This window comes from Colletotrichum tamarilloi (genome assembly GCF_030869305.1).
Source record: "Colletotrichum tamarilloi strain Tom-12 chromosome Unknown Scaffold_133.1, whole genome shotgun sequence".
Classification (NCBI taxonomy): Eukaryota; Fungi; Ascomycota; class Sordariomycetes; order Glomerellales; family Glomerellaceae; genus Colletotrichum; species Colletotrichum tamarilloi.
The window spans coordinates 48,413-71,442 of record NW_026849516.1 but is presented as its reverse complement, the minus strand read 5'-3'; the positions used below and the strand labels follow the sequence as shown (position 1 = coordinate 71,442).

Sequence of the window (23,030 nt, the reverse complement as noted above, 5' to 3'; positions counted from 1 at the left end):
ACCCTTGGACAACTGACTCTCATCAGTAGATCTTTTTGACACTTGCGAAGTTGCGAATCCTCTTGCACCGCCCCATGTTATCATCGCGACTCATCTACTCAAGCGAGGGCGAGGGCGAGGGCGAGGGCGGATACGGCCACAGATCTGTTAAACACTGCTCGCCCACTCTCGGCGCTGCTGATCCAAACGATTGTGTTCTTTCTTTGACAACCTCAACGCACTACCCTGCCAGCACGCCATCATGTCTTTGAAGTCTTTGAAGTCTCAATTACGAGGCCCCTCACTCGGCCTTTTCGCAGCCCTCTGCGTATGCCTCGTCTTGAACCTGGGCGCTCTCTTCTTCTCCTTCCGCGTCTTGACCCGTGGTTCACAGTCATACAGTACGTCGAATTCTCGTTTTTTGTTAGTTTCTTTCTTATCTTTGTGACTAACACATTATAGCCTACCTCGAAGGTGACCGACCACATGAGCTTCCTATCAAGGTCCGCACCATTCAGGCCGAATTCGTAGATGATCCTGAGCACTACGGGATGGAAGGCTTTGCTTCTACGGTTGAATGGAACGCAATCCGTCCCCCTGGAAAGGGTTTCGTCTTTCTAGGCCAAGAGCACTTTGCGTTTGGCGTGTCGATGTGGCATCAGATGCACTGCTTGAGCCACATTCGTGCCGTGCTCGTTAACGGAGACGACGGGTCTGACCACACGGAGCATTGCTTCCACTACTTGCGGCAGGGCATTCTCTGCGCTGCTGACACGACGATCGAACCTGGTGGCACAAACAAGAAATTGCCCAATGGTGACAAAGTTGCTGCAGGCGATGGAGCTAAACACACTTGCCGGGACTGGAGACAGGTGCACGATTGGATGGCGGAGCAACATTCGAAATGGACGCCTGAGATGTTTGAGAGGATCAATGAGTCTAGCCTATAGATATTTTGTTTGAAATGAGAAATCCAATCATAGCAATAGAAATTCTCAACCTTTTACATCTTCGCTTCAGTGACTCGTCTGGTCTGCATCTTCTGTTTTATTCCCTGCATGCGCTTCGAGTGATCGCTTCGTGTAAATGGGCGCGCACAGACTTAAGCAGAGCTGAACTCTGACGGGGAGGCAAGGAAATGGGACCAGGGTGTCACTGATGCGGACTAAGATCCCCAGGATGCCAAGATGCGTTGTTTATCATTCTAGCCCGAAGACTGTCACTCATCATCTACATACTGATAGCATAGTGGCCCAGCCTCCGTGTCAAAAACCTGCCTTGGCGTCACGGGCACACTCTGTACATCAAATGGCATTTTGTAATCTGCGCTAGCTTTAACATCATATTGCGGGTCGCTCATATTGAACGAGTGAAAGGGTATGCCGGAAAAAGCGGCAAAATTGGCGGGGTGTCGGCGTTGCCACTGTGAAAGTCATCAACCCACGTTAGTATATTTGATATGACAGTTGAATCAAGCAAGGTTTGGAAGGGGTGCACACCTTGCTCCATAAACGGTCAAGCTGCGCATGATGCAACCAAAATAGAGGGTCGTTAGGCGTGAAGGCGACGGCTAGGTCCTTGCAACCTTCCGCTGGTAGTTTCTTTGGGCAGTCCCCCGCCAAGTCACCGCCAACGAAGTTATGGACATGATTATGCATCTGCTCCATTGAGTGCTGGAAACTGTAAAAGTCGCCCGTGTGATGTTCAGTCGAGTTCCGCACAGAGTCTGGGCCCAGTGTGGAGTTCTGGGGCTTCTCATGATCGAACCACCCAGTGATGAGCGTCAAGTTCCTACGCAGTGGGTGAGGGATCGGCCAGGCAAGCTCCAACTGGGCAAAAGCGCCTGTAGTGACCTTGCAATCAGCCTCGGGGGAAGAACTACAGTCTCCAGTCCCGCCTAGTCCAAACTCGGGTGAATCTTCAAACACGGAAGAGCCGACCAGGTCCGCGTGATCGCGCGACCAGTCCCAGTATGGCGTTGGACCGCCGTACCCGCAGTTTTGGCGGAGAGACGCGTCGAACAGATAGAGGAACCAGCGGTCTGCGCAGGTGTCAATATAGAAGTGTTGAACAAAGGTTGAGAGGGGAAGGAACATACGCCACGGCAAAAAGTAGACATTCCTATGTGCGCTGTGCTCTACTGCTGCGTGTGAGTACGAGAAGTCATCGTATAGACTTCTCATTCCCTCGAGAAGTATTTGTTCCGGCGTGAATGACAATCGTTGGTGCCGTATGCTTCCGAGGCATTTCACAGCTCCCACCCAGCCAGATTTTTCGTCCTGGGTCAATGTTCGCCATTCTTTGCGTTCGAAGAGCTTGCCGCACTTTGTTGCCTGTCCGTGGCTGAGGAGAACTGAGAAAATGGCAAGTGCAAAGAGAAACAGAATTGTTCGGCCCATGGCTCTAACAAGAATGTGGGTTTAGATTCTTAGAGAAACGGCACGATAGACGCAGTCACACAGAATGGATGGCAGTTACAGGGTTAAATAAGCAGTTTGACTGTGTCGTTTGGATTATGTTCCACTTAAGCGCTGTTTCGGCCAATGAGAGAGTATCCTATAGACTTATATTGCCATTCCGCTGGCCGACACCAAGTTTTACCTCAATTGGTAGTACAAATGCTTACGCTGTGGCAGGACAAAATAGTCCACGAGTTCAACTATTATCACGTTGAATTCACTAGTATCATCACGGAGCGTCATTATTTCAATCGTAAACGTCTCTTCGTTCCAATACAAGTTGTGTTGGCTACGATGCCAGAAATTCGGCTCGGCAGAGAGTCTGACGTGGCCTGTCATCCGAGATAGTTTCCATACCTGGCAACTTTCCATGGTCTTTGACTCGCCAGCAGCTCGCGGTAAGGCTGATTGTACTGGAGGGAGGGATGCTTCTTGTCTCACTAGCCGAAGGTTTACTTCAAGTCACTACAGAGTGGGACACAAGCCCCCCTTGCAGAACTCTAAACCTGAACAGAGATGATCCCAGTTACCATCCGAGGGACCGTGAATCGTGGTAATCCACACTTTTCGATTCAGACAATGCTCAGACGATAGACCCCATCGCTTGGGGCCGGACGGCGGGCGCAGCCGTTGCGCTCTGATACCTGCGGCTACTTCTGATATTCGAGACTGGATGCAAAGTATCTGGCCCTGAGGGAGAATCGCAGCTGCCGAGGAGGTTCAAGGGAAAGGACTTTCCCACTTATCACGCCGTTCATCCACTTCTCAAGCTCATTCTGCTTTTATCAGAGCTGCATTTGGCAACAAGAACAACATCTTCTGGCGCAAATTCATACCTAGCCGCAATCACAATGATGTACTCGTCAATTTTCCCTTCCCGCTCCCTTGCTCTCTTCCTTTGCATCATCTTTCCCTTCTACCTCGCCCTTCGCGGGTCTGGCTCATTGTCTGATGTCGCCATTTTCTTTTCTAAGCTCTCCTTACGCGCTGAAGCCCTTCACGTTGCGCTCAACGCCCCTCTAGACACCCCTCAACCATCCATTTCCAAAGCACCCGTCGGGACTTCCACGAGGCCTGCCAAGGTTGTACGCGCAACTGAAGGAGGAAAGAAGCTTCCCGAGGATTTGGCACACGCCATCAACTCCTTCGAGCAGTATGCGTCTCTCGCCCAGGGAGTGTTGCAGCGGAAGTATGCGCGGTACGACCGCCAGACGCCCTCCCAGAAGCTGATGAGCGACAAGCTAGGGTATCCTGCGCACTTTGAGAAGGCTACGGAAGGGATTAATGTAAACGCTCGTCTCTCGAAGCAGATTGCGCAGATTTCAAGAAAGCATTACCAAACCGGTCCAGGACCGTTGACAGACGAAGATGATGCCGAGTTTGGTCTTGTGGACCTGACCTTTGGACATCTTTCGCGAGACTGGAGCACGTTTGGCGCCAAGGAGAGGGAAGCTACTTTCCCGCCCGTCATTGCTGGCCTGGAGAAACACTTTGGCAAGAATGCCAAGGGCAAGAAGGTTCTTGTACCTGGATGCGGTATGGGCAGGCTAGCAAGCGACATTGCTGATCTGGGTGCGTATCCTTTCCGCAGTTGACTTGTGGGCGTGAATTCAAGTTTTGACACATGGATGCAGGTTATGATGTTACGGCCAATGATCTGGACTTCAGCTCAATACTGGCTCACCACCTTCTTACAAACCATACAACCTCACTGCATCAACATACTATTCATCCCTTTGTGACCAAATGGACCCATCAGTCCAACCCCACCTCGCGCTACACAGCCCTGACGGTGCCGGATCACATGCCGAACAAGGCTGTCAAGTTCGTTGAGGGCGACTTCTTGGAGATGTTCCCAGAGGACGGCCAATTCGACGCCGTTGCCTCATTGTTCTTCATTGACATTGGCAGCAACATCATTGATTTTCTGAGCAACATCCACCGGCTGCTGAAGCCTGGTGGCACTTGGGTCAATCTTGGACGTAAGTAATCACTCTTACTCCAGAACTCTTCTATGATTTTGACCTTTCTGTCTTTCTTGTAATCCAACCAGCGAATTCGCACTGACATGTGACTACGTAGCACTAAAATACGGTACCCACACCGCCCTTCAGCTCTCCGCCGAGGAAGTGCTTCATCTGGCAGATCTGATTGGATTCGAGGTGGACCTTTCATCGCGGAAGAATATTGACAGCCTATACGCTCAACAGCCAGAATCATTGCTCAAGTTCACTTATGGTGAGTACCCGTTCAGCTTCTTACGGGAGACGAAACCGATATCTAATAAAGAAAACAGTAACACAATATTGGACGGCCACGAAAAGAGCTTAGGCCAGAGGTGTTCTGTTGCTTACAGGACTGGAGCTAGATGTAATGTCGTGTAGAATGAACTATGACATCTTGTCACATAGGGCAGCAGGCCTGCAGTGGTTCACACGACTTTTAAAGGCGGTGAAAGCTACTCGAGTGAGCTACAGTGCAAATAGATATTGGATATATGACATTTTAACCTTACAATTCCGCCTGGAAAGCTCCGTCATGTTGTCAACCATGAGTTTGAATGATCGCTCGTTGTTTAAACTCAGCCCCTTACTGCCATAGTAGTTTGGGCATACATAATGTAGAGTGTAGGGTATAACATCTTCACGATTGGCATCAGTTATTCTCCCTCGAGGCCTTCCATTACTGGTTTTGCATGATTTCATGAAGGTCAATGTCGGCTTTCTTAGCGACCTGAAGTCATAAGATTTGAGTCGATGGGCTTCCCCATAAAGGCCATCTATCACTTTTGTTTACGTTGAAATATTTGTCCTGAAGGCGAGCGACTTAGTACCAACGTAGCATAGCAAAACGTCTCTATTTTTGTTATGACAGAGATGCACAGGCTCATAGCCTTATGTCTACGAGAAGATTCCCGGCGAAACATTACGAACCCGAGCCAAGTTATCTGGCCTCCCTTTCTGCCTTCTATCACACAGTACGAGTGTGTACGAAACAGAATCACATTGAAAAACATACCTAGCCGACACAAATTGTCATTCTCGGCATCTGAATTAGGCTGCGGTAATGACTTGGTAAACCGTAAACGTGATGAAGGCTATTGCAAAAGCGCAGTCTCTCTTCAAAGGACTATCGATCCCACATGTTGTATTCGATTGACATGATTTTCATGTTCTTTACAAAGCGCTATGGCGAGCTGAAACAGCACTTACCGAGACTGTAGTGAGATTGACCAGTGAGGAGTAGTTCAGGGGGTGGTTATCGAGACTCTTGCCGTCAAGCGTAGCGTTTTGCAAATGATGCTGCACATTTGATAGAACCATTTACATAATCATATTCAACTCTGTCTCTTCATATCCTACTTGCGTCGTTGGTCTACAAGTAAGTTGTAAGTTACAAGAGGAACTTATAGTGTATGCGGCCACGAATGGCAACTGTAATATCTACTAATCTACCGTCGCACGCTGACGAGACTCTATGGAACCTCCATGGTGAGTCTCACTCTCGTACATGTGACTTGGCGTCAATAGATGGAGAAAGTGAGACCGAGGTGACCATCTAGGTTGTCTGATATCGGGCATGGTAGGTGTCTTCCTCTGATTGAATCTGATCTTTCCCAGGGGACTAGAATAAAACTCGTTGCAGTTTGTTCCACCAGCCCGGAGCTACAGACTACTTTATGGCAGCTGGAAGCAGATTTTCTATCACAAACGGCAGATGGCGTCGTCTGTACCAGTGGGATACCGAGAAGAGAGGTAGGAAGGGCGTATGGGTATCAAATGGGTGGATAGTGCACGGCAGCGCAATGGAGTTGGGATCATGAACCACATGGCACGGTTACAATAACACGAAACGTAGAGAGAGAATAAAGAATCTCCAGAATATTAGATGACACGTCTATGAGATGAGATGAACAGACTTGTGAGATAAGGTATGAAGGGAGCCGGTGGGCTGTCAACAACTCATCAAGTAATGTTACACAGCCACAGTTTCGTCCAGGCTTAGCGCCACCTGCGCCACTGCGCTAACCACATCGTCGCTGCCTGGCGCGATGTTCGTTCCCAAGTGCTTACGGACTGTGCCGCAATCCACGACCTGCTTAAACACAGCGGTTTTCTCGGGTTTTTAAGCCATCGATGGTTCTTTTCTCTCTAGACCCATCAGTTGATTCATTTTTGAGCGAATAAAGGTTTGGATTGAAGCAATCATGCCTCCCACGGAAAGGAAGAACAATCTCGATCTTTCGATACAGCTCCTTCACCCAGAAACGCCCCTTCACGGAGGCAGCGTCATTCTCGGCCACATCGTTCGCAAATCGCACATCGTCGCCGCCAACGCCACAGTCCGCGTCCGCCTCTTTGGTCGTGCGAAGGCAAAACTCGTCGTATCCCGCGGCAATAACCAAAAGAGCTACTACCGTTCCCGTTTCAACTTTTGGCCTGAGAACGCCGTCGGCGATGTAGTCCACCGCGGACCTGTCCACGTCGCGCCCGGAGCTGGGAGCCAACCTGTATCATGGCCTTTTGCGCTCGCATTGCCGACGCATACGGATGCTAGGGCTGTGAATGCCTGTGGCGGGGAGAGTGCCAAGGAGGCGTGCTTTTTGCGCCCCAACGTCGGGGGTCATGCTGGCCTAGGGCTACCCGAGCAACCGCTGCCGGGGACATTTCATTTCGACGGGTCTGGGTTCAACAAGAGCTGGCATGGTTTCGTCGAGTACTGGGTTGAGGCCGAGCTGGCGGTGCATGGGAAAAGCACAGTCGTAAAGGCGGCGATGCCTGTCAGAGTATTTTCGCCTCCGGTGCCATCGCCAATGATCAGCGACTTTAGGCTGGAGAGGCGGAACAAGACTGGGTGCGTGAGCAGTCAGCGGTTGCTACCAGGAATGACTGACGCGGAGCTGTCGTTCAAGCAGAAGACGCAGAAGTTCTTTGGCTCATCCAAAGTTCCCACCTTCCACTACACCCTCGATGTGCAGTATCCCACGGTGATTCAGCTGGGAAACGAGGCGACCATCCCGTTTCTGCTTCATCTGACACCATCCAGGGATCGGACGTCGGATATTATTGAGGATGTACCGCAGACGGTGACGATAGAGCAGCTGGAGCTGGAGCTGCAGACGACGACGGGCATCATTTGCCCCGGAACTCTTGATCCTCACGACGCAAACAAGACGCGGAAACTCTGCTTGGCGCGATTGAAGCATCTCTTCCAAGCCCAAGATGGCACCATTGTTGTCCCCTCGGGTCCCAAGGAAGTTCCGCTAGACCTTGGTGCTGTCCTGGGTCTGCGAGTGGACGCGCTGGGACGACTGCTCCTCGGTCAAAGAAACGGTGCAGGTTCGTTTGGGCAGACGGTCGTTCCTACCTTTGTGACGTATTGCTTAAAGGTTGAGCACGTGTTGCACTGGGAGGTGAAGCTGTCGGTGGCGAGCGAAAGCTGGAAATGCGAGGGAAGTCAAAAGTTGCTTGTTCTGGCACCAGATGAGGATACGGCAAGTGGGAGGACGAGGGCATCTGCGGTAGCTTCGTCATCGAGTGCACCGCCGCCGCCTGTTGAAGAGGTTCCTGCTTATGATGGGCCTAGCGAGGCAGCTCCAGCATATGAGAAGGTTGTGGGCGGTGGGGAAGAAGCACTGGCCATTGAGGGAAAGTCTTGAACGTGGGATAAGACGCAGAAGAGGGAGAGACTAAGAGGAGTTTATGGTTGAGAATCGGGGGATATGAAACACATGATACCCATGCAACGGCGGATTCAGTTGGAAGAGTCTACATGTACGTACCCTAGATCACGAAGATTGAGTATTATTGATGGCAGCACTGGGTCCAACGCGGAAAACCTCAAGAGTGTGTGATATTTTGCTATCGGGTATCTGAGCTAAAACTAACAACGACCTCGAGCCGTGAGACAACGATTTTGATTGCGAACAATCCTCGATAGATATAAAAGTTGCGGGAGAGCGAAAGCGAACTGAGAAGTGGTTTGTGTCGCACTCGGACTCGTGGAAAGGTTCTCAAGCTGGGATGACCAGCCGGGAAGACATGATCTGGTGCTATTGCTCGATGGCTTTTTGTTATCTTCACGCCTGGAAGACTCGTGCCTCGAGTGCTGTGCGGGTCCTCTGTCAGTAAACTTCTCCTCGACGCTTGGCTTCAAAAAACCAGAATCAACTCACATCGCTCCTTCGCAGGTCTACAGCTTGAGCAAACAGCCCGATAACATCCGTCGATAATGTATCGTTCGGCACCGGGGTTGGTATCAGAGCACCAGTTCAAACAAGCTCCAAAGTCGGTTCCAAACGTGCCGCACTCTCCGGCCGTGACCGGCACGACAACAATAGCAGCGAAGAAAGATGCGGCGAGTGCGAACTTCATTGTGATTGAATTCAATAGTGCGAAGTTAAAAATCAAGCTTAATGGAAAGCACCGAATTACGGCAGAATCTGAAAAGGAAATAGCGATAACGAAAGTTTTTTGGCTGAGAAGGTTTGATTGACCGGGGAAAAGGGAAAGTATGTCTCTCTTTTGTAAAGATCTACATCGACGTTGTGTGGCTCTTTTTTTCCAGTCAGCATCATTCGCGTTTATTATTAATCTCCCTGACACTTGCAAGTACTCGGGCGGGTGCAGGACACACGTGGAGTTTCATCCCGGAATAGAACCGGAGCAGGCCGATCATTTAGAAACGACCCAGTATCACGGTCACAGATCTACAGTGCTCATTGCGAGCTAAGATGAACGGCGCGCCAAGTGCTGCTTGACGTATCATGTGCATAGCAGTTGTTCCATTATACGCGGGGAGTTAACGAGCGCCGTGGGCACACGAATCATTTCATAGTGGGAACTCCTTCGCTTCTGCTAGAATCGAGTGGCCAAGCTGGAGTCTGAGGGCCCAGGAGGCTGGTTAGACTGAACTTTAAACCTGAGTTGACAGGGAAGTTCGGATTCTGTAACGGGTTCGAGTCAGTTTTTGGTGCAAGACAATACGCCGCACGATGAGGAAGGCCTCATCGTGACCAGGGTTTCCGTCCGAGAGACCCGTGACGAATTAATATAATCTCCTTTGCGACTGATGATTAGCCAATGGAGCGAGAGAAAGAAGCGACATTGATATGATCAGCATTCGTCTAAGTGCTTGGGGCTCGAGAATTTTGGACTCTCTTTATGACTGAAGTACCTGTAGCAAAGTTCACTGACTTCCTGAAGCCCTGATATAGGGTCCTTCATAGGCTATGCATTGAGAACACGTATATCAAGCCAGGTGTGCATGCCCAAAGCTGAGAGGCCTGGAAAATTGTTTCATTTCGGAGAGGCTACGGGGTTCAGCATTTGGCTGAGCAGACTTCTGGCAACTCGCGCAATGAGTTGTTCGCAATCCACAAGATGCTCTTTAGATGAATAGTCACGTCCGATTAGTCAATTCCTCCGCATGAAACTGAGCTTGCTGAACACTATGTAAGGTACACAACATTGGCAGCGAATTTAAGCCTTTCCGATATTGATGCTCACCGTGTCCGCAAACCCTCCCTCCGGAGCATTCACAGTCCAGACCCTGCCTTCAGACATGATGTAATTGGTCAGGTACTTGATGCCAGCGGCAAAGATGCTAACCGCCTTCCTGTCATTGTTGTTGGTCAAGACGATGCCCTTGCAAGTGTAGGTCCACACGTTGCGACTGCCCTGGCGAACCCATCCACCGACCATGTGGAAGGAAACAGTGACGCCCATGAGCAGAAGTGACTTGGGAGAAGCAACTCCATGAGGAATGGGTATGCCGTCAATGCGCTTCTCGAGGGCCAGTGGGGAAGCGACTTCGTCGTTGGATCTGACGACACTATCAAGATGTTAGACACGGAATTCAAGACAGAGCACATCGAATTGACATACTTGGGCAAGACTCAATGCTGCGAGGAACTTCATGGTCGTAATCTGAATGAAGGAATATGAAGGTCGAAGTGGAAGCGATATAGGTAGGCCGTGGTGTCCAAAGTCTTCAAGGCCGGGAGTTCCAGAGACTTATACCGTTTGATCAGAGAGGGTAATGCACTTGCAAGTTCAAGGAAGCTGATGGATCTGCTAGACGCTGTAATAATTACGAGCCTGTACAGCTTCTCATTCGAATGAACTCGAGAGAAAAGGAATATCAATAACACAAGCTTTCGATAGAGGAAAGTCAATCCGCCCGGTGTCGGAATTTGGTAGTTTGAAAGTTGTGGCCTAGTAACCTCCGTGTCGATCAATCTGTCAAGCCAACAAGTCCGAGGTGACTGGACCGGAGACTTTCGCAGTGCACCAGTGGACGAGCGAGGCTTGCCTTGATCAGTATTGGGCCATAATGATTCAGACTTGATAGTAATTTCATTTAGCTTACCTTTCTGACGAGATTCTGCTTCGAAAGAAGTAAGTTAAATTTACGCGTAATGAAATGCCGACTTTTCTCTTGAGTCGCGTGCCAAGTTCCCCTTGGTCAAATGATTAGTTGCAAGGTTGACTCATGATTATTGAGAATGCTCCGCCGTTGCTGAGCACGACGGTGGGATACTAACATGGATCGACTGAAAGAACTTTCAGGATTCAATATCAAATAACGACAATGTTTGTCTGTCAATATCCTCAAATCCTCCTTTCAAGACTAGCCAGACAATTTTGAAACTTCGCGCGCAAATGATGAGTATTGGTTTTATGTGTAAGGTATGGTGATTATGAATCAGTATAATTTAGGTACTTAGGTACGAACAGCAGCGGTGATTCGGTTTCAAGGCAATCAAATATTCTATGTCTGAACAAAGTCCTCCATTCCCCTATCAATTTGGGCGCTTACAGAGTTCCAAAAGTCTCTTGAAAAACTCTATCGCTTGCAGAAGCCGTGGCCAGACTTGCCAGTAATCTTAGGCTGGGTAGAGTCGATGACATCGTTGGCCACGGGGTAGTATCCATCACGAGCCTGCGCCTCGCAGACACGGTTCCAGTCATCGCCATCAACGCGCTTGTGGGAGAACCACTTGCACTTTAGTCGCGAAATGTTAGCATTAGACCTGACTATTGTCACAGGTGTTGTGGCAGGAGTGAAAAGACTTACCCTGCCCTGACCGTGGTTGTAATTGGCCTGTGATTGTGTTAGTCAATAATTGCCTCCGCCTTGGAACTTCGGTTTCCGAGTATATACAGACCTCGCCCTCGTAATTGTTCTTGCAGGCGTTGAAGGTGAGCTGCCAGTCGTAGGTCCAGCCTCGGCCGTTCCAGGTGCTGCAGGAGCACTCGTAATGAGGGTCCGCGGCGACGCCAGGGGCGAAGAAGGCGCCGAGAGCGGCGAAGAGAACGGTTGAGGCAGAGAACTTCATCTTGGCGATTTGGATCAGGATGATGAAATATTGTCGAAGTGATAGATGGTTGATGATGAAGAAGCGATGATGACGATGAGGGTGGTGATGAAGTGATAGCAAAAGAACGCCGGACACTTGCCTCTTTATGTTCTTCAATGGCAGTCATATTACACGAAAATTGCAATGTAGTTTCCTCCCCATACGAAAAACTCAGAATAATTGGTAGCAAGTAGACTTGACTCGTCCCGCGTCAATAATCTCAGCCGGAACTTCCCAAACACGCCGGTCACGAGACTGTCGACAACCTCCAGACCTGGTCTCATCATAATTACCCATGTTCTGAGATAGCAAAGTCTTCAGAACACGAGATAATTCTTTATTTTAGTTTACTAGTCTGGCCGGATGATCTCGAGACTTTGATAGTCTGCTGTCTCCAGATGTCTATTAAGAGTTGGGTTGACGTCAAGACTTGAGTTTGGAAGCGGTGAACCTCGCAGCTCGAAGTACTCACTTTTAGCCTGCTACACCGATAGTCTAGACCTGATTGGCCTGAAATATGGTCTGGAAAGCATATTTAGGCAGCGTGTTGAGGTATTCGCAAGTATCGATGTTATGTCCATTCACCTTGCCTTAGCTGTGATCCGAAGCCTTATGAGTGCTTGTCTTGGGCTCAGCATTGCCACATGCAGCCCCACATACACGGAGATTAATCAACTTCTAATTCAAGTCTGTCAATATTCCCTGACTACGGATTATTTTTGGGTAAGGCGGGGAGTATCACTGCACGTGTGATATCAGTAAATTGTTTTCCCACGCGGTTACATTACACCTGGTGTTCTACATGCCAAACGTTACGGTACCCATGTCAATTTCTGCCGAAGATTTGGAAATAGTCATGTGTCGACAAACTTCATCGTTCTCATAAATGACTATTGCAAGGGGGTCGGCAGATTTTTGTTGTGGAAACAGTGGCATGGAGCGATCGACATGGGAGAAACGGGTTTACGGCGCATGAGACCTTGAAGACAGGCTGAGTAAAAAGACTAGCCACTTGTTAGCCCCGAGAAGCATGTTCCAGATCGTCCTTACGAAATCACGTCGTATTGATGCGCGGTCTTGGCATGCCCGGGCCCAGCATCGCCATAAGTTAAGCTTTCAAGACGATGGAGTAAATCAAACTAGACTCTCAATTCTGCAAAAACTGCCCGTGAATGGAAATGGTTCCCGCACACAACTTGGACCATGTGCCTAACCTATTTTGACCACCATATCCACTTCTCAAGCTGTGACTTGAAACTTCGATTGTGAGTTGGCGTGATGAATTTGACAGGGCTGAAGTTCTCAACGGACACAGATTTACCGAAGGGTATGGTGTTTCCCTCGCCTCGGACATAGGAGAAATGAGGCTTACAATTATCCGAGATCATCTTTCAGATGTTTGGTAAGTTGGGGAGAAGTAGGACAAGTTCTGAGAAGACTGGTGCTCCAACCTCTCTTGATCTGCATCTGAAACTGGCTAGAGGTCTAGCTTTTTATGTGGCCATCAGAATTGAGTCTTTCTTATTATTTGCCATCTTGTTTTGCGTAAGACCAAATTACTCACCCGTTGCCTCTGTTGATGTTTTGTTACGACATGAATGCCCAATGTATAGGAGCGTTACGGAAGTATGGCGCCGACAAGCCGGCACCAAAGTCTCACGTAAGCGACGATGATGTGATCGAAAGCTGGCAGAATACCTATCCACGTCTTACCAAAAAGGCAGTGTCAAGCGAACAGACATTTTCTAAGAGCTACCCTTAACACTCTAGGCCTCCTCGTGGCCCACGACACAGACGAACATCCTGGGGAGCCATCGTGCAGGGCTAAGCTAGACGACTGGACAGCAGAAAAATTGAACCAGCAATCAAATTAAGAAAAGAAGCGGTTCTGGTACAAAACAGTCACAAAACACGTCTCGAAAAAAAGAAGTAAAAGACTGAGCGTCAAAGCCTCCGTTGGTCCGAAGACTTTTTCGGAGATATTATATGTTGAGTAGGTACCAAATGGAACCTTTGACGATCCAGAAAAGTCAAGTACATAATCAACCAATGAAAAGAAACTGACCGAGAACCCCACAACTTACGGTACGGAGAAGTAAGGTCTTGGAAAGTTGATGTGTAAGGATGGGTCGGGAACTGGTGGTACATGGGTGGCTCAATGACACTCGACCTCCATAATCCTACCAGCTAATCAAGAATCTACAGACCAGGAAATGCATGCCGGCTCAGGCTTTCCTGCACATATACACATTGAGCGATTACACTGTACGTCTTGGTTCTTCCTACTCATCGATCGGAAAGGTCGCGTTGAACGCAGCTAGAATTCTAAGCAAGGCTCATGTCAAAATATCTGCTGATCCCAGACTAAGTACTGATGCATTGATCCAGAGACATGAAGGCCAACGAGAATGACTTTGTTCCGCAAACCGTGCTGGTTTTCAGCGCTTTCAGCAACAGAACTGTGACCTCAATGGATCTTTTCAACTTTGAGGGGCTCGTTCTCTACAAGATGTGTGGACCAGTTTACATCCTTCTCTCCAGTAACATTTCGAGTCAAGATCTCGTCATTTGTGACCAAAGCCACAGAGTCGATAGCCCTTGCAAAGCAGTGCTGATGACCCTTACATCTGCCCCCCAATCAGCATTAGCCCCTATTTTCTGATCCCGCATTGCCAGTGATTGTTATCGTACGGGCCACGGTTGGTGCAAGCACCCGAAAACCCACCTCGATCCTGGTATAGAAGAGAATCAGCCACTTACGTTGCTTCAACAAGCGTTCAACAGAACAACCAACAACTGTTTGCGCTGCCAAGCTGCGGGGTTCATTCTGAACAGCACAAACAATCATTTGAGGAATATAAAGCCGCTCGATCCCCCGTTCAGCGGCTTGAGTATGCCCATTCAGCAGGCGAAAAGACAACCCCCAACATCCTCACTTAATAGACTGGCCCAGACTATTACTTCCGACATGGCTGAAACGGCATCGCACACAGCAAGCAGTCCAGCTGAGCCAGTCTCAGACCCCGCTGTGTCACCGGCACAAGGCGGAGTTTCAATCGCGGCAGCACCCTTGGAAGTAGATGATAACTCTAGCGTCAGTTGCCTGCAAAAGTGTCCGAGAACAACGAGACGTTCGAGCTTACTATTGAAAGACCACCGATGATGCATCAACTATCGACGACCGAATGTAAAGATGCCAGATTCCCTACCCCGCTCCCGAATTGCCGTCCAATAAGAGTGATTAGCTGACGAAGGACTCAATTTCTCCTAGCTCTTCATACACAGCCTCTTTGACATCAAGTGTTGTAGACTACCCGGAAGAGTATGGTCGAACATATCATGCTTTCCGGGCAGGATGTAAGTGAGAAATCGAGGATCAAATGTAGCCGGTCCAGCACAACTCACATAACATCCCGACATAAACAGCATACAACTTTCCAAACGATGAGGTACGAATGCCGCAAATCATACCACTATACGGCCTTTCTAACATTGATTGCATGTCAGAGAGAGATGGATCGTCTAGACTTGACGCATACCATGATTGTCAAGACCATCGGCAACAAGTTCTTCCTCGCCCCCATCAAGGCTGAGGTGACGCACCGCATCCTCGATATAGGAACCGGTACCGGAATCTGTAGGTTGCTTATTGAGAAAGGCTCAATCTTGCATTCTCAATTTTAACCATGGCTGTTGTCTATTAGGGGCCATCGAGATTGCCGACTTGTTTCCAAACGCCGAGGTACATTTACATGAGCCGTCAACCGCCAAGGCCAGAAAAAGCTGACTTAGAGACTATGTTAGATCTTTGGGAACGATCTGAGCCCGATACAACCAGCTTGGTAAGGATTTTGGACACCAGACATAGGCTGTTAATAGCTAATTTAGAACCAGGGTGCCGCCGAACGTCAGATTCGAGATTGATGATGTCGAAAGCGCTTGGGTTGTCAACGAGAAATACGACTTTATTTTCACGCGATACATGGCTGCTTCAATCGCAGATTGGCCGAAGCTGGTCCATAGAGTATATGAGTGGGTTTGAGACCTCCGATTGTCAGGGACTACTTAGCCACAGAGTGGATCGCGTCCCGTTCCATAGCGAAGTTGAACTGACGTGGTCGTGTGCTAGAAACCTCGCGCCAAACGGCTGGGCTGAATTCCAAGACATGAGCGTTCTCTACGCGTGCGATGACGGAACACTGACCGAGAAGCATGCAATCATGAAGTGGGACCGTCTTTTCATCGAGGCTTGCAAAATGCTGGGGCGCGAAGACTCCCCTGGCCCCAAACTCGAGGGTTGGGTTCGTGAAGCTCCCTTCAAGAATGTGGTTCACCAGCACTTCAAGATTCCTCTGGGCCCATGGGCCAAGGACGCGCACAACAAAGATCTTGGAATGTGCAATCTTGCTCAAACTCTTGAGGGCCTCGATGCATTCACCTTGAAGCTGTTCATTGGGGTGCTTGGATGGACTAGGGAAGAGGTGATGGCGCTGTTAGCCCAGGTTCGCCAAGAAAAGAAGAGTGGTGCTTTCCACGCATACCTTAACTAGTAAGCTGGATTTGCCGAGAGAATTAACTACCTTACTGACGGAATATAAGCCACGTCGTTTACGGACAGAAGATTGAAGAGGAAGAGGAAGAGGAAGCAGCTGCGGAGGACTAAGCTGAAGCATGGTATTGTCGGCATGAGACACGCAGAAAAGGTAGATGGAGTGAGGTGAACTGCAACCGATATAATCAATAGGTTAAAGGTAGTGAATTCTCGTCTGATAGTAATTAGAAGACAAGTATAAAAGCTGAGAATCCATATGCGAGCCCGGTAAAAGAAATACTGCGTCATTCAAACGACAATCAAAGAATTCAGGTTGCTCGCAACCCGCTACGCCAAACACCATGTGAAAAAAATGGACCGGAGAACACATGACCTCTACCATCACAAGCTCAACTTCAACCGCCTGGTACACCCGCGCGGATGTTGTCGTACTGACTGTTAGGGTAGCTCAGCTGATTGAGACTCTGGTCCTGGGTGCTCGCGCCACCGAGAGCATTGAAGCTAGTCGCCAGAAGACTTCCACTGTCACTTCTGTCGCCGCTCGCCTCCCAGAACATGGAACCACCGAGGCCCTTGCCTGTCAGGTATGAGACCTTGGTCCGCACTACGGCTGGGGTGTCATAAGAGATAAGCTCTTTGGCGGCCGGATCGTAGCTGTAGGAGGCAACCGCCGTGGCATCGTACAGCTCGGTGGCGCCCGCTCGGGGAAGAGCCTTGTAGTCCCACACTCCGTTCTCCCAGGAACCGCTCCCGATACCGGTAAACGGCTGGCCGATGCCGTTGGTCTGTTCGAACGAGCGACCGTAGATGGGCATGCCGAGTACGATCTTTGCGGCTGGTACGCCGGCTGCGAGGTAATCGTTGACAGCAGCATTAGTGGAGAATGGCGTCGACGAGGGGTTGCTCGGGTTCGGGTACAAGTTCGCCTGATGGCCGCTATTGGCATCCCAGGAACCGGCATAATCGTATGCCATCAAGTTGAACGCATCAATGACATCAGAGATCGCTTTGAGATTCATGACGTTGTAGTGACTGGGGCCAGCAGGTGAAGCAATAGTCAAAAGGTAGTGATAGCCGGGAGTGTATTGGGCGGCGTAGGAGTCCAGCTCGCTTCTGACTGCTTGAAGCAGGAGTACCATGTTAGCTGCTTCGGTGGCGTCGGCTGGATACTCCCAGTCAATATCGATGCCGTCAAAGCCCCAGTCTTTCATGAGTTTGACAGAGGACTGAGCAAAGAGGTCTCGGCCTTCGGGCGTGCTAGCGGCAGCGGGGAAGTTGGTCGACCATGTCCAGCCTCCAATACTAAGCATGACCTTCATGCGGCGGTTGGCCTTCTTCAAAAGGTAAAGCTGTTTGACGCAGCCGTAGGCGTTCGTGCCGACATCGTTCCAAGCTAGATCCCCAATGAGTCAGCATGTGTCGGTGTTATATCAACAACGAACAACAAGCCTTACAATCAGTAGGATAGTGCTTCTCCAAATCGGCGTAGGTATCGGCAGTGTAACTTTGAGTGGGTTGGAATGTTAGCTCGCCTGTTCCTGCGCTAGTCATCTAGGTCGAGCTGTGAATTGACCTACACTTCACCAGTCGCGCGAAGATTCATGAAGGCATAGAGGACATTAGTGATCTGCGATGCTGGAAGATTCTGGGGCTGATAATTGCGACCGTATATCGCCCTTGAATGATATTAGCTGAGCTCTATCACCTCAGGTCTAACAACAACTTGCCAATTAGTGAAGTAGACTGCATTTGTGTAGCCTTGGAGACCTCGCTCCGTGATGTTCGTCGGCGCCGCCGTGGAGGGGCGCACAGCTGTTGAAAGTATGCCACCCATAGTGATTAATGATTGAAGAAGCTTCATCTTGAAAGCGGTATGAATTGATCCGTTAAATAATTTGCTAAAGGAGTGAATACGAGAATGTCTCTGCAAGTCAGGTACACGTCACTGGACATGAAGCGATCAACTGATCATATTATACTAATCGAGTCCGTCGATGTTAGACAAGACGCTATCTACAGTAGTCAGCCGTCAAGCAACAATGTCATTGTTCAAGTCCTGACGTCCAGTCGTCTCGGTGTGACTTGCAAACCCGGTCCATTCCCAGCGAAACGTTACGCGTCTTCAAATGAGGTCGTCAATTTTGACTAGGCTTGTAAACCCCTTAGATCCGCTTCTGCGATTCAGTCTTGGTATGTCGGTCTGTGCATGTGCAAAAATTCGAGCGCGTCGTCTGTTTGTCACGTTCAAGTGGTAGCAATGAAGTTGACGATGACCTGCGAGCCTGGCCGCTCAATGTACCATTAACACACCATAGTCTCTTGTATCCACCCAGAGTACTGGTTGCAAGTAACAGCTCGGAGATTCGCTGTGAAATTCTATGTGTCAAGGGAGCGCCAACACCAAAGGTGAGGATTTGGCGATGGTGCCCGGTGAGTGGCTGGGGGCGAGGTGAGGGGCCGGGGCTAATGCAGGTGGTAGCCGACTTTCCTCTGTTAGCACAACAAGAAAAGTCATTGAGATTGGCTGAGTTCTGATATTCTTCAGGACCTACCCTTGAATGGCCATGTGCCTACAATTTGGCGAATGTAGGGCGAATGACCGAGTCGGGGCCGAATGTGACCCTCCACTGCGTGGGTTTATCGCCCGTTTGGGACAGGCCCAATGTGAGCACATGCTTCCTTTCTAGCGAATCCCCTAAAAGCTATGATTTTCTTATCGCGGTAAGGGAGTTATAGGAGAGACTTGTGACGTGTTTCTGCCAACTATCAATTCCATTGAGTGGGTGTTGTCTTTGATAACTCAAGCCAACTTGCACTGCCGAGACAACTGAACAAGACAGGCTGTCAAAAGAGAGACTGACCCGCAACAGAAACAGCCAAACTCGGTTCAGAGTTACCCCGGCCCAAGCACCACATCGAAAGAAATCCTACGGAACTCACCACTCCCTTCTGGAAGGTGGAAATGTGATAAGGCGGCAGCGGCACATCACCCGCTCCGCCCTTTCGTCAAGAACGGCTATATCAGGGGCACCCTTATTGATACTATCACCATCTGAGCAGCTGCCATCTGATGTCTTGCATATTGCAGAGTTGTATCGGCGGTTGACCCCGAGGTTTTCTATGCCATCTGCAATGCCCATGAGGCTCTCTCCAAGTGATATATGATCTGCAACGTTGCAAGTGGAAACCGAAGCAGCGGGTGCTCAAGATTAGGATCTACGAGGAGGAACGAACCACCACTCGACGCCAGGATGATACTCGAGATTTAGGCAACCAGCAACTACTACGACGTTGTGAACGTTGACTACCTCCCGAGTCGCTATCCGGCAATCAACTTGCCACATCTCGTGACTACCTTAGCGCACGTTACTTTGGTTTGCAACTGACGTTGACCCCCGGCCCTCGGCAGTATATATCGTCGAAGGATCAGAGTGAGGAGGCAGAAGCGCCATGAATTTATTGTTTCAGCGATTGAATCCCCTGCTGCGAGGCATGCGCAAATTGATTGTTGCATTGGATTTGTCTGGCAAACGCTACTCTCTCACTTGGCAGTTCCCACAGTTCCAGTAGCACGTTGCTCTGCATCTGCATCTGTTACAGAAGGATCTCGAGTCACTGCAGCTGGCGGATGTTGAGGACGCAAGGCTTCTTGAGCCAAGTTGCAAGCATTTCCATCGGCGGCCCCGACCTGTGTCTCGCCGCCGGGTTCCACGTCGGCTTGCTTTTCAGCCAGCTCTTTCTGGGCCTTTCTAATGCGACGGCCTCGTCTGATGGCCCAGATAGACAGACCCATGACCATAGTGCAGAAGACACCGACACTGAGGCCGATGGCTAGGTTTGCCTCCAGCGGGAGATGTCCGGGGTAATAGCCATCGCCCAGGTAGGTTGTACCACCGCCATAGGATCCGCCTCCGGAGCCCGAACCCGAATCACCTGTTCGACATTGAGATGAGGTAGATGAGCACCAATCCGGCATGACGCTCGTTGACGCGGGGATCTGAGCTCCGTGGCTTGAGAACGGAACTAGATCTTCCGTCTGCGTGCTGCTGAACTTTGTCTTCGCAAAGCCAATCTCTTCATTGATTAGGTCAAATACCATGTAGGAATGTTTGAGGAATGTGTTGCCCAAGGAGTATGGATAGGAAGAAGACGTGTATGTCGAGGTGGAATTTTCCGACTGGACTCCAAACAGGCAGTACTCGGAGGCCGACTCGGTCTCCCAAGACCACTCCGAATGGGACCAAACATCTTGAGACACCACGAGGTCGGCAAGAGCTACATTCAACACAGGTCCCTCCGATCCATACAGCTGCACAGCCAAGCGACCCGTGGTGGTGTTTTCCGTGCAAGGAATAATCGCGTAGCCGAGGTCATCATTCCAGGAAGCGCCAGCCAGAGCCCAAAGATCTAAGGCTATGTCGTCGGGTAGCACTGATAAAGCAGCATCTGGCGAGAGAAGCACTAGGTTCGAGGTGTCATATGCGTCGGTTTGTTGACGCAAAGATTCTCCGAGAGGCTGTAGGTCATCTGTATCTGACTTACTACCATTGAAGGACGTGATGAAGGTGTCAAATCGCCTGCTTGTTGACCATGACCCCGTTGTTCGCACTGAGAAACGAAGCAGAGGGCCCTCAAACTTTGATGTATCGATCGCACCCAGCAAAAGATTCCCAGACGTGGCGGATGAATCGTCCAGCCAGAGAATGTACGCGGGGGAGCTAATGAGACCATCTTGTACGAGGCGTTCAGGAACGGTAGGATAATTCGAGGTACTGCTCGGGCTCGCGGTAGATTGTGCACTTCCGGTGGTGTTGAAACCCAGGCCAAGGACACCGATCAATACATCTGCCGATTGAACATAGCCCATGATCATCTTGGATATCTGGCTGCCAGCCACGCCTAGTGTGTCGCTAATCCATTCTCCCTTAGCTCGGCCGACCGAGTACCTGGTGCTGAAGTCCTCGGTGCCGGGGTTGACGTAGGTGGATGACTCGTTGCTCTGGAATGCGCCGTATTTGCACGAATATGAATCGAGGTAATAGGCGCTCCTGGTGGAAGAAGAATCGTAATAGTCGCTATGGTTGTAATAGTCGCAATACTTGGCGTTTGGGACCCAGGTATGCTCAGCCTGCACAGAAACCCTCAAGGAAATATCTTGTGGCGGTGTACCAACAGTGGCGTTGACCAGATAATTCCAGTCCGTCACGTAAACATCCGTCGCAGAAACTGATCGACGGTCCGCCACGTCTTTGGTTTCGACATTGCTACTGGCCTTCGGCTGAGGTTGATGGGAGAACGGTAGATGAACTTGCGCTAGGGCAGTGGCAGCGCAGCCACTGAGCGCGAAAAGAGCGGACGTCCTCATGACGATGAAGGACAGAAAACGAATGACGGCGATGAAATGCGCATGGTGGAAAAGAAGGGAAAAGGGAGAACAAAAGGCGAAGAGTGATAAAGGAATACATTGTGAGCCGATGCGACGAGAATTTCCGGCTAATGCAAAGCCAAGCGGCACAGTATCTTTCAAATAGGCAGCAGAGCAGTAGCTCAACCAACACGAAGGAATACGATGCTGTAGACAGGGGTTTAGCGATATTACGAGGTGGAGTTCCACCGCTTGAATTGGGTTAGGTGATCTAGAATTCACGAACTAGCTCTAGCTAAAATTCAAGCTTCTTTCTCCAAGCCACCATCAATGGGCGCCGGCGGTTGGTTCTCAATTCTCCAAGGTTAGACTTTCTCAAGGTTCCGTCTTCGCCTGAGCCGGCGCGTTGAGAAGCTCCTTTAACTCACCGAAGGCTTTGAGTATGCTCTCCGATTCTCCCTCCCACTTCTTCCGCGACTCTTCCCCGATCTCTCCGTGGCCCATGGCAGCTACCAGATCCGGTCCGGCCCCACCCGCAAAAGCAAGCGCCGGTCGCGTCGGCGCAACCCGGAGTTTCATGCCCTCCAGCGTCTTCTGCGCCTGCGCTGACGCCGAGTTGCCACCCATGATGCCATAGCTGACTACAGCAATGGGTTTGCCGATCCATTCGTTATACAAGTAGTCAATGGCATTCTTGGTGCCGCCAGGCAGGCCGTAGTTGTATTCTGGAACCACAATGATGTAGGCATCGTACTTGGCGATTTCCCTGCTCCACGCTTTGCTGTGCTCGTGGGCGAAGTCACCTGCAGCTGGGACCTGAGCGGGAATGATCTGTTCATCGAAGACGGGAAGTCTGAAAGAAGAGACTTCTACAAGATTCAGATCGATGCCATTGGTGGTAGCATCTGTGGTAATGGTATCTTTCACCAGTTCCGCGACCTTAGTTCCAATGCGTGGAGTTCGAGTGCTCGTCGCGATGACGGCAACCTTCTTAGCGGCACTCATATCAGTGATAGATTGAAAGATTGGAGATCAGAATGTCTGCGATTTGACTGAATTTTGCAAAGGTTCGACAATGCCTGTGTCAGGATGAAGTTTGATGGAGTGCAAGTACTCGAAAGTAAGAGTTGTTGCAAGATGGCTAAACAGCCTTTTATACCAAAGATGAACAGCCAACGCCATGTGCACCTAAATTGTGTTACTCGCTTCTGTCTCCAAGTCTTGCAGCTTCAGCTCTCACGCCGCTGATTCATAATCAACTCAAGTAGTCCTGTTCCAGTCACGCCTGACCACGTCAGAGAGATAATCATTGTC

The 23,030-nt window shown here is 49.9% G+C and overlaps 10 protein-coding genes across 10 annotated transcripts; 4 read left to right on the top strand and 6 right to left on the bottom strand.

Moving 5' to 3' along the window:
• Nucleotides 1-74: 74 nt before the first annotated feature.
• On the top strand, nt 75-929 carry CTAM01_14760 (uncharacterized protein; the record flags this gene model as incomplete). Its single annotated transcript, XM_060530759.1, has 3 exons — nt 75-146; nt 233-380; nt 442-929. 3 exons carry the CDS (start codon nt 75-77, stop codon nt 927-929), a joined length of 708 nt encoding a protein of 235 aa, XP_060374683.1.
• A 269-nt stretch (nt 930-1,198) lies between these two features.
• CTAM01_14759 (monooxygenase) lies at nt 1,199-2,378 on the bottom strand (the record flags this gene model as incomplete). The annotated part of the gene is made up of 3 exons (XM_060530758.1): nt 1,199-1,402; nt 1,479-2,020; nt 2,078-2,378. 3 exons carry the CDS (start codon nt 2,376-2,378, stop codon nt 1,199-1,201), a joined length of 1,047 nt encoding a protein of 348 aa, XP_060374682.1.
• A 911-nt stretch (nt 2,379-3,289) lies between these two features.
• CTAM01_14758 (uncharacterized protein) lies at nt 3,290-4,769 on the top strand (the record flags this gene model as incomplete). The annotated part of the gene is made up of 4 exons (XM_060530757.1): nt 3,290-4,010; nt 4,073-4,420; nt 4,521-4,676; nt 4,735-4,769. The coding sequence occupies 4 exons, from the start codon at nt 3,290-3,292 to the stop codon at nt 4,767-4,769; spliced, it is 1,260 nt and encodes a 419-aa protein (XP_060374681.1).
• A 1,876-nt stretch (nt 4,770-6,645) lies between these two features.
• Nucleotides 6,646-8,097, top strand: CTAM01_14757 (uncharacterized protein; the record flags this gene model as incomplete). The annotated part of the gene is made up of 1 exon (XM_060530756.1): nt 6,646-8,097. The coding sequence occupies one exon, from the start codon at nt 6,646-6,648 to the stop codon at nt 8,095-8,097; it is 1,452 nt and encodes a 483-aa protein (XP_060374680.1).
• Nucleotides 8,098-8,517: 420 nt separating this feature from the next.
• CTAM01_14756 (uncharacterized protein) lies at nt 8,518-8,812 on the bottom strand (the record flags this gene model as incomplete). Its single annotated transcript, XM_060530755.1, has 2 exons — nt 8,518-8,546; nt 8,614-8,812. The coding sequence occupies 2 exons, from the start codon at nt 8,810-8,812 to the stop codon at nt 8,518-8,520; spliced, it is 228 nt and encodes a 75-aa protein (XP_060374679.1).
• Nucleotides 8,813-9,919: 1,107 nt separating this feature from the next.
• CTAM01_14755 (uncharacterized protein) lies at nt 9,920-10,357 on the bottom strand (the record flags this gene model as incomplete). Its single annotated transcript, XM_060530754.1, has 2 exons — nt 9,920-10,271; nt 10,353-10,357. The coding sequence occupies 2 exons, from the start codon at nt 10,355-10,357 to the stop codon at nt 9,920-9,922; spliced, it is 357 nt and encodes a 118-aa protein (XP_060374678.1).
• A 928-nt stretch (nt 10,358-11,285) lies between these two features.
• On the bottom strand, nt 11,286-11,778 carry CTAM01_14754 (uncharacterized protein; the record flags this gene model as incomplete). The annotated part of the gene is made up of 3 exons (XM_060530753.1): nt 11,286-11,444; nt 11,517-11,543; nt 11,608-11,778. 3 exons carry the CDS (start codon nt 11,776-11,778, stop codon nt 11,286-11,288), a joined length of 357 nt encoding a protein of 118 aa, XP_060374677.1.
• Nucleotides 11,779-14,767: 2,989 nt separating this feature from the next.
• CTAM01_14753 (TAM domain methyltransferase) lies at nt 14,768-16,462 on the top strand (the record flags this gene model as incomplete). Its single annotated transcript, XM_060530752.1, has 10 exons — nt 14,768-14,893; nt 14,952-14,986; nt 15,071-15,156; nt 15,226-15,248; nt 15,307-15,436; nt 15,504-15,541; nt 15,604-15,641; nt 15,694-15,831; nt 15,929-16,348; nt 16,399-16,462. The coding sequence occupies 10 exons, from the start codon at nt 14,768-14,770 to the stop codon at nt 16,460-16,462; spliced, it is 1,098 nt and encodes a 365-aa protein (XP_060374676.1).
• Nucleotides 16,463-16,746: 284 nt separating this feature from the next.
• On the bottom strand, nt 16,747-21,716 carry CTAM01_14752 (glycosyl hydrolase family 18; the record flags this gene model as incomplete). The annotated part of the gene is made up of 4 exons (XM_060530751.1): nt 16,747-17,744; nt 17,806-17,855; nt 17,929-18,027; nt 19,897-21,716. 4 exons carry the CDS (start codon nt 21,714-21,716, stop codon nt 16,747-16,749), a joined length of 2,967 nt encoding a protein of 988 aa, XP_060374675.1.
• A 375-nt stretch (nt 21,717-22,091) lies between these two features.
• Nucleotides 22,092-22,721, bottom strand: CTAM01_14751 (NADPH-dependent FMN reductase; the record flags this gene model as incomplete). Its single annotated transcript, XM_060530750.1, has 1 exon — nt 22,092-22,721. The coding sequence occupies one exon, from the start codon at nt 22,719-22,721 to the stop codon at nt 22,092-22,094; it is 630 nt and encodes a 209-aa protein (XP_060374674.1).
• Between the last annotated feature and the right edge of the window lie 309 nt (nt 22,722-23,030).